This window comes from Dipodomys spectabilis, unplaced genomic scaffold (genome assembly GCF_019054845.1).
Source record: "Dipodomys spectabilis isolate Male_0828 unplaced genomic scaffold, ASM1905484v1 ptg000302l, whole genome shotgun sequence".
Lineage (NCBI taxonomy): Eukaryota > Metazoa > Chordata > Mammalia > Rodentia > Heteromyidae > Dipodomys > Dipodomys spectabilis.
This window is the reverse complement of record NW_024870979.1, coordinates 623,689-633,748: the sequence shown is the minus strand read 5'-3', so window position 1 is coordinate 633,748 and position 10,060 is coordinate 623,689. Positions and strand designations below refer to the sequence as shown.

The window sequence follows — 10,060 nt, the reverse complement described above, 5'->3', positions numbered from 1 at the left end:
GGCAGCGGCGGCGAGGGGGCCGGGCGGGGGCCGGGCGGAGGCCGGGGGGAGGCCGGGGGCCGGGCGGAGGCCGAGGCCCCGGCGCGCTTCCGCCGGCCGCGCCGCGCTGCGCCGCGCACGCCGCGGTAAATGGGAGGCTCGGCCGGCGGGGGCGGGGGCCGCGCAGCCGGGACTTTCAGGAACTGCAGGGCGGGCGGCGGCCGAGTCGCCCGGCGCCCAGCGGCGGGGCCTGAGCGCTGAGGGCCGAGGCGCAGCCACCGCCGCCTTCGCGGTCGCCGTCCGCCGGGCTCGTACCGATACCGGCCGCCACCGCGGGAGACCGGCCGGCCGTCCTGGGCCGCGGGGAGCCGCCCACCATGGCCACCAAGGTGAGGGGCGCGGGGCGCCGGGCCTGCCGGCCGCTCGGCCCTGCCGCGGCGCGGGTCGGATCGGGGCCCGCGGCGGCGGGCGGCGGCGGGGACGCGGAGGCCGCGCGGATCCCTCGCGGGTCCCCAGCAGGCGCGGCGCGGGGCGGGGGTGCGGAGGGCCGGGCCCGCGAGACCCCGGGGCGGTGCGCGGGACGAGGACGCGGGGTGCGTCCGCAAGTTTGCACCTGAGCGTGGGCTCGGGCGGAGGCGGGCGCGCAGACGGGACGGGAAGCTCGCGCCTCCCGGGGCGCCCCGCGTCCTCCCGGGGGTGCGCGGCCGCCCCGCGCCGCCTCCGCCCGGCGGAGCGCGGTCCTCCCCCTCCCCCCCGCGGCGGGTGGACGCGGCGCGGCGCCGGGGGAACCGCGCTCCGACCCCCGCACCCCTCCGCGCCACTTGTTTGTGTTTTCCTCTCGTTCGGCTGCTTTTTCGGTGTGAACGGCTTTGCCCGAGCGGAGCCCGGGTCCGGCGGGACGGGACCGCCGGCTCCGTGCCGGCGCGGGCGCGGGCCGGGGTGGGGTGGGGGAATGGCCCAGGCCCGAACTGCGCGGAGGACGTGGGGCTGTGGCCAGGTGGTTGGCCGGGAGCCCCGGCCCGCGCGTTTCAAGTCATTGTTTGTGGAATTGGCACACGCACGCACACGCACACACTCCCGGGGTTCCTGAGTCCCGGCGCCCCCCCCCCCCCGCCTTTTCTCGGGCGTATTGGGGGCGTTACTCGGTGTCAGGCGCGGGCCCGGGACGCCGGGACCTGCGGTGGGGGGCCCGGGTAGGAGGCGCCCTCGGAGCTATTGATTAATCGGGGTGGGCCGCGCTGGAGGCTCGCGCTCCGCAGACTCGGTAAACAACGCCCTGCCCTGCCCCACGTGGATCTCCCCGCGCCCGCGCCCGCAGAGCGCGCCGTGGAAAAGCAACTCGCTTTTAGCAGTGTTTCTGTGTGGTGGAAGGATCGCGTTCGAAGCCCCGCGGGAAGGCGAGGGTCAGTCCTGGGTCTGTCCCGGCCGTCTGGGTGTCTGCGCTGCTCCTCCGGCAACCTGTGGCTGCCGTGGGTGAAGTGATCACCCCTCCATTGTAACTGGGGCTGTGCTGTGCCTTGGTTGTGTGAGGTGCCATAGAACCTACCACCTTTCTAGGATATGTTAAGTTTTCATCATGACTTAAAAGAATAAACCCGACAACTTTAGTTGTGCCAAGGAGTTGTCATTGAACAAGCAGTTTATGAATATAAAGCATCTCCTTTCACCTTTCAGCCTCCTCACCCCCTCCCAGCCGCCTGCCCTCACTCTTCTTTGTAGGGCAGATTTTAAATTTTTGAATTTTTGACTGCATTTTCTTCCCTTTTTTTCATTCACCTGCCGGCTTCCTTTTTTTTTTTAACCTTTGACTTAGCCTTACTAAGGAATTACACTGTACACTATTTCTGTTAAAACATGTGTGTAGACTTACGTACCTCCCAAACTTTCATATATATGTATATATACACACAGACACACACTAACTCTATATATGAGAGAAAACATGTAACTTTTGTCTCTCTGGCCTGACTTAGCATGATTTCCAGGTCCTCCCAATTCTTTGCAAATAATGCAATACCATCCTTTGTAGTGGAATGAGTAAAATTTTATATGATGACTTAAAAAAAAAAAAGCCTAACTCAAGCCAAAAAAAAAAAAAGACTTCTACGGAAATTTGATTTTGAGGTTTGTTACCCAACATTCCAGAAATGTCCAATTTGCACATCTGTGTTACCCGGTCATCTTGCAGCATTTTACAAGTGGTTTACAACACAGATGTATTTCATAGTAGTGGGTTTGTGCTGTTTCACTCTGGTCTCTGGGACACCAGTGTACTTCAGGTACAGGTATACAGAGTGAACATTTGTGGTCTGATTGAAAAGGACAGTGGTTCTTGTACTAAACTTGAATCACATGTGTCTTCACCCCACACACAGCCTGTGTAAGCACTTCCTATTTTGTTATCTGAGCCACTCAAGGCAGATTCCAGCAATTCTGAAGCCTGGTGGTTCTCAGCTTTCTAATCAGTGTTCCTCCTGCTGCTCATTTCCAGGGTTCTAAGGTGACAAGTGATTGTCATTTGAAGAAAGGGCACCCATGAGAGCCTTCCTCACATTGATGGGTTCTTTCTCCTTCTGAGAGATCTGTGCCAAATCCACCTTCTTAAACTGTTCCCAGGGAGTAAAGTTATCATTGATGCTCCCCCCAGTGTCCCCAATGCCCCCACTACCCTTCCCTTCTCCATCTGAGTACTTTGATTTCTAGGTAGGAAGAATGTACCTGATGAATAATGAAGAATGACTTTAATAGCATTGTAGGCGCAAATGGCACTTAGGCTTTTCTACAAGCATCAAGGAATGGAAAAGAATCAAAATTTGGAATTTTACATCATGCTGGGTTCCCCTTTGCAATGAACAGAATGGCTTTAGTTCTTGCAGGTACACTTTCCTTATTTATTGTTCTCTCATATTTTCTGAACTACTGTGGCTTTCGAGACTCTTGGTAGATTCACAGTAGAAAAAGAATGGATGTTTTAGAAGAAGTTTAATTGGGCATCTCTTCACTGCTAAAGCCAGTTAATCAGTAATTGTACATTTTAAAGGATTATCTGATTTTTGTCTCTAATCTTTCCTCAGTAGAATGCTGAATTCAGCTCTAGTCTCTAGACCATATGAGTCTCAATTAGCAAACAATGAAAGGCTGGTGTGTGTTTTTCATCTTGCCCTCTTTTGGGAGCTGCCAAAGGTTGTATTGTGATAAATTGAGTAAATTGACTTGTACTGTATAGTGAACTGGAGTAAATTTAAGTTTTATTTAGAATATCAAGTCTTGAGAAAGAAATATTATCCATGGAAAGGGACATAAAGTACTTACTGACAGTTCCTCCCCACTTCCATGTCTTAGCTAAAATTCCTACATCAGAGTTGCTCTTTGAGAACTGATTTGTGCACACAGCCACTCTGAAGAGCAATCTGAACAAGTTGGGGAGGGGATGCTCTCCCTTCCTCTCTTTCCCTTCTTTTTTTTTCTTCTTTACCACTTCTTTAAAGTTTTGTTGTTGTTGTTGTTTTTCTCAGCTCTAGGATCCTAAGTTATATATCCATGTTACATAGATTGCTTGGTTGAGTTAAAGGGGTGTGGAACATTAAAAAAGCCTGGTAGGCAATGAGTGTGATTTGTGAGAACACTTTAGGAAGCAACTCTTGCTTAAGCAAAAACATCTTTATATTAACAAAAGAATAGAAAAAATCATAGGGGCTTATGGATTAAAGTTGATTTTTACTTTTTTTTAAAGATCAGTATGGAAAATGCTTACCATTCAGTTTTCTGTAACAGTCATTATTAGGTGTCTTAAGTAAAATATCCACGCAATATTTGTGTGAGTTGAAAGAAAAATTCTGTGACAGTAGAAAGATGAAAGTTTATTAAAGAAGGAATAGGTTAGGAAGCATACCAATTTTGCCATTTTTCTTTTGGTCTGTTACTCTTGGAAAGATTTTTTGTTAATGTTTTCATTCTGTTCTTACGCTACCATCTGAAATTTAAGTCATAGATTACTTAATTCCACACTTAAAATTGTAGCTTGTATGTGTCGTCCCTTCCTTTCCGGACTGCTGTTCTCTTTCCTCTTCACCTGTGTGTCTTCTTTTTACACATTACATCCCAGCCAGAGCCTCACTTCCTCTGGAAAAGCTCTCCTGAGGTCTCTGATCCCTGCTACAGGGTCATTATCCTTCCTGACTGTGACTCAGCTGCCTTCTTTAGGATGCCACAGACCAGGAGGCTGGAGCCATGATGCTCCCCTTGTTTCCTCAGTAACAGTTTGGAGGAGCAAAAAGAAATTGCAGTGAAATAGTGGCTCATGTATTAAAAGCATATATATACACATACATATGTGTGTATATTCTCACACACAGAGGTACAAAGATGTATACACACACTCACACACAAAGTTGGAGATGAAAGAGATAGCGCCATCCCTATTTGTTTTTCTTCTTTAGTTTTATGTTTTTAGTGAACCTTTTTTTTTTTTTGGTGCTAATCCTGGGACTTGAACTCAGGGCTTCACGTTCTCACTTGGTTTTTTGCTCAAGGCTGGTGCTCTACCCTTTGAGCCATAGCTCCACTTCAGGCTTTTTGCTGGTTTATTGGAGATGAAAGTCTCAGACTTTTCTGCTTAGTTGGGCTTTGGACTGTCATCTTCAGCTACAATTATAGGTTATAGTCATGAGCCACCGTGCCCAGTTTTTTTGTTTTGTTTTTTAGTTGTAAAAAACAAAGTCATATTGGCCTCAACTGTTTTATTTAGAATCAGATTTAATGTTGCCTTTCATAAGATTATGAAGTTGAAAACCTAGTCCTCACTTAGAATTGTTTTCCATAAATTTGATCACAGTACCTTAGAGAAGGATCAGACGACAATTGGTGCTCATATTTTAAAGGAATTGGAACCAGCCATGCACTTCTGACGCAGTCATTTTTAACTCACAAGTTATCAGCAGTGTGCTTACTTTCCAAAAGTGAAGGGTTTCCTGTTTGTCTTTCTGTTGATCATTTCTAACTTGGTTGCACTGTGATCCAGGGAATCTGTTAATAACCAGTACTGTATTTATTTATTTATTTATTTTACCAGTACTGTATTTAGAAACATTTTTTTCTAGAAATGTCCTCCTGTGCACAGAAAGATTCTCTGGCTATATATTGCAATGTATGTCCCCAAGGTTGAACTAGTAAATACACTGTTCACATCTATATCCTTACTAATTTATTTTCTCTATTTGTTCTCTTGGATCATCTGTTTATTAGAGATCTTAAAGTAGTTGAACACTTTCTCTAGTATCAGTGTTACCTTACAAACAAATTAGAGTTCTGTCATAATGAAGTAACCTTTATAGTGACACATTTTATTGTCATAAAGGCTGTTTTTGTGATTTCATTGTGGATTTCTTTTGATAACTAGTTGCTTGACATACATATATATATATACATACAGGTATATATGTATATATAAACTATACCTTTTATCCAATCTGATTGTCTTTTTAACTAAATGTTTTCACTTTAAAAAATCCAATTATATAATTGTATTTGTTTTGTGGTAGTACAGTGGCTTGAACTCAGCCTCACACTCACTTAGCTTTTTTCACTCAAGGCTGGCACTCTTCCACTTGAGCCACACCTTCATTTCCAGCCTTTTGCTGGCAATTAGAGATAAACATCCCAAGGATTTTTCTCTCTGACTGGCTTCAGGCCACTGTCTTTAGATCTCAGCCTCTTGAGTAGCTGAGATTACAGGCAGGAGCCACTGGCTTCTAGCTCCTGTTATACCTTCTTATCTAATCTGACTATCTTGCCAGATTTTTGTCTGCAGACATTTGTGTGTACTGAGTAGTTTGGATTCTGTGTGCTATGTCACAGACTGATCAAGGCTCAGCCAGTCCTTGGCTCTTGGGAAGCTTTACCCCTGCTTTTTTGGAAGGTTTGTGTCACATGACTCTTTCTCCCAATAATTATCATTAGCATGTTTAACATTTCCCAGTTAAGATCTGATATTATTAAGTATCATTCCTCTTTTCCTGAATTTCAAAAAGACCTGAAGATATTTCATTGCACTCATATGCCTAATATAGTTACTAGCATTTTAGTTCTGTGCTTCATACTACAAAATTAGACATTAGTTTTTGTTTTCACACAGTTAATGTGTAGTCTTTGCATAATATCTTCTCTTCTATCTCAAGTCCTTCCTTTTCTTAAATTATCTTTAAGTAGGTTTACTTAAGTAGATTTATCTTTAAGTAGATTTCTGTTCAACCTGTTGTTGTTCTAGGACTGGGCTTGAACCCAGGGCCTTCACTCTTACTTGGCTGATTTGCTCAAGGCTGGCATTCTACCACTTGAACCCCACCATTCCACCTCCAGCTTTTTGCCAGTTAATTGGAGATAAAAGCATGACAGACTTTTCTTCCCTGCTTGACTTTGAACCTAGATTTTCAGATCTTAGCTTCCTCAATCCTAGCTTCAAAGCTAGGATTTATGAATGCAGTGTGTCTTGATTGATGTCATTAATTCCTCCATTCTCCCCCACATTTATTCCAACCCCACCCATCCCCTCAAGTAACCAGGTTCCAGTCCCACATAGGAACATGGAATGTTACAACTGTATTTTCCCTACCATTCCTCTCTCCATTCATCTGACACCCCCCCCCCCCCCCCCCCGGAAAAGCTCAACCCCCTTCAGATAAAACATGTTTCAGCTTCCTGGTATTAATTTTGTTAAACTGTCAGTTAATTGTTGAAGGGAATCACACCATTTTTTTCAGGGATAGTTTTTCTTCTACCTAAATGGAATTGGGATTTCCATTAAGAAAGATTAGCTGTGGCCAATTTATGAAGAGTATTTTGCTCTGTTTGTTAAAGATAATTTTCGGGGTATAGGGGTTTGAGGGTTGACAGCATTTTCTCTCAACATAATGAAACTCTTCCTTGCCTTGTTTTTAGCTGGCTTTCAGATGTACTGCTGAGACTAATAATAATCCACCTAATTGTTGTTCCTTTTCTGGGTTCCAGCCCTTCTCTGCCTGATCATCAGCCCTGCTGTTCATCTTCGTGTGTTCTGCAGTTTCCGTGTGTGTAGGTTTACCCCGCAGCTTGGGGGCTGCCAGGTGCCTTGGGTCTGAGGACAGCGCTTAGGTGGAAACTAGCTTGGAGGTCCCTGAGGTGTCGCAGGTGTCATCAGTACAGTCCTGGGAGCCAGCTTCCGTGTGAGAGCAGGAAGTGGGGTTAGTGCTACTGAGGAACTGTGCAGTTAGTGTTAATTCAGACAGCCACATGTAGCTGATGGGCTACTGTAGTGGAGTTGGCAGTTCCAGAAAATTCTCAGCAATTATTTTGTGAAAATTGCCTCCTCTCCATTCTCTTTCTGAAATTAATTAGCATGAAGAAGTCCAACAGACGTCCCGCTTTCTATCCCCACCGTCATGTTTTCTTTGCATTCTAGGTAAGTTCTGTGGTTCCCACCTTCAGTTCATATCTTTTCTTAGACCTAATCCACTCTTGTCCATCCATTCAATTTTCACTTTTACTTGTCTTCTATTTTCAGAAATTATGTCTGGTTCTACTTTAATCTGCTTGGCTATTCTTTATAGTCTTCTGGGTTTGTGCATGTTTTCTCCTAGTTTTGTGTGTGTTGATTCTAATGTCAGAAGTCTGATTTGGCATCTGTTCTTGCTGGTTCTCACTTATTATCTCTTGTGTTTTATGATTTTATTTTACTTAATTCCTAAGAACTTCACCTAGGTTCATTCTAATAGAGAATTTGTGTTTGCTTATGCCAGTTCCTTGGAGACATTACATCCTTGGAGTCACTTAATGAAACTGAGGTTGAATTCAGGACCTTACCCTTGCTAGGCAAGTTTTCAGTTATCAGCCAGGCTTTCAAGGAATTTCAAGGATCTTGAAATGTCCTTTTTTTTTCTTCCCTTTAATGTATTGAGTTTTAGTGCTTCATCTAGCATATCAATTGCTTTAAAAATCTTTCTAAGCACCAGTGCTGGTAGCTCACACCTATAATATTGGTTACTCAAGAGGCAGAGATCTGAAAGATGGCAATTCGAGCACAAACTAGGCAAAAAAGTTCACTAGATTCTGTTTCCAGTGTTACTGGCAAAAAAGCAGGACTAGAAGTATGATTCAAGTGGTAGCACACAGCCTAGCAAGTTCAAGTCCCTGAGTTCCAAAAACAGAATTAAAAAAATTACTGTAACTCATTCTCTATTTTGTTATTTGATTAGATTCCAAAAAGTCAGATCAGCAGACATTTTAGTAGCTGCCATATGCCCCTCAGTGGCTGGAAGTGAAGGTGTTGACCCTAGCTATTGATGAGCTACTAAAATGTGCTGGTTACATGTGAGCTTAATTGTGTTTGTAATGCAGATCCAGAGAGAAGGGCTTGAAAAGATCAGAGTGTGGGCTAGAAATCATTGTTTATGTCCTGGTGGCTACACCTTAGGATATTTATCATCTTTTACCTTATTTTGTATCCACAAGATTTTGAGAAATGAATATTTGATGCTTTTGCAATAAGGAAGAAAAAGGTGTTTTTGTTTTGTTTTTGGTCAGTTGTTAGGCTTGAACTCTGGGCCTGAGCGCTGTCCCTCAGCTCTTCAGCTCAAGGCTATAGTACTCTACTACTTGAGCCACAGCACCACTTCTGGGTTTTTGGTGGTTAATTGGAAATAAGAGTCTTGTGGACTTTCCTGCTTGGGCTAGCTTTGAACTGTGATCCTCAGATCTCAGCTTCCTGAGCAGCAAGGATTACAGGTGTAAGATACCTGTGCCCAGCTTAAAAAAGGTCATTTTTAAAATTTAAAAACTTTGGGGCTGGGAAGGTGGCTCAGCGGTAGAGCGCTTGCCTTGCATGCATGAGGCCCTGGATTCGATTCCTCAGCACCACATAAGTAAAAAGAAAAAAAGCTGGAAGTGGTGCTGTGGCTCAAGTGGTACAGTGCTAGCCTTGAGCTGAAGAGCTGAGGGACAGCGCCCAGGCCGAGTTCAGGCCCCACTACCGGATCCAAAAATAAATAAATAATAAGTAAATAAAATGTAAAAACCGTTTGAAATCTAGGCCAGGCATTCTAGCGACTACGTGAGCAGAACTCCAGCTCTTTTTTGCTTTAGTCTTTTTTTTTTTTCGATAAGCCCTTGCACTTTTCACCTGGGCTAGCCTGAACTAAGATACTTCTGCCTCTGCCTCCTATGCAGCTGAGATTAGGCATGTACCACTACATCTAGCTTGTTTGTTGTTATTTTGTTCTTTGAGTTACTTTGTTAAGTACCTACTCTGGGCCGGAAACTATTGAAGAATTAGGAATATAGCATTAGCAAAAACAGGCTTTAAAATTCTTGTCCTCAGATAAAAAAAATCTTTGCTCTTGGAGCTCACCTTGTAGAGAGGGCAGATGGCCAATAAGCCAGGTGAGTGAGGGGTGCTGAGCTGGGAGGAGGAGATGAACTGTGGAGAACTGAAGGAAGGAGCTGTCCTGTCACGGGAGTCTCCACGATATAATTCCCTGGGAGCAGCAGCTCTGAGAGTAGACATGCTCAGCTCTGCCCAGCACTGCCCCGAGCCAGGTCAGTAGGGAATTGTAGTCCACGCAGGGGCCTTGGAACCTGTGCTGCAAGCAGAAATCACTGGTGACACATCACCATGTTGGCGTGACAACCACCCCTGCCTGCCTTCCTTTCTCCCTGCTGCTTCCCTTGATTGCCCTGGGAGCTGATGCTGTATTCACTTTGATACCAGATTTAAATCTTACTTTATCCCTTCATAGAACTTAATAGATTGTGTCTAATTCAAGTCACACTAGGAAAATCCTGTGCTCCACTTCAGTCAGTCGCTGAGAGAGCTTCCAAGGATTGATTAGGCATTTCCCAGTCCAATCAGCTGAAAAGCATTTTCTTTTGTACTTGTTAATTAGCAAACATTTGTATTATGAGGAGGTGATATTCCCACTACTCATGCTGTACATGTTGAATTCATCCCCTCTGCCACATTCCCATTCTTCCCACCCTCTTCCCTCCTTTTTCAGACAGTTTGGTAGGTTTCTTTATGCTGTTTACATATACACACTCACACACTCACACT

The 10,060-nt window shown here is 45.2% G+C and overlaps 1 protein-coding gene across 1 annotated transcript in view; it reads left to right on the top strand.

Annotated features, from left to right (window-relative positions):
* The first annotated feature begins 211 nt into the window (after window positions 1-211).
* Window positions 212-10,060, top strand: part of Snx9 (sorting nexin 9) — a 61,238-nt gene continuing 51,389 nt past the window's right edge. Inside the window, exon 1 of the mRNA XM_042702077.1 lies at window positions 212-368. Within this exon, the coding sequence (XP_042558011.1) occupies window positions 357-368 (12 nt within the window). The 5' untranslated portion in view covers window positions 212-356. The remainder of the gene's footprint in view (window positions 369-10,060) is intronic.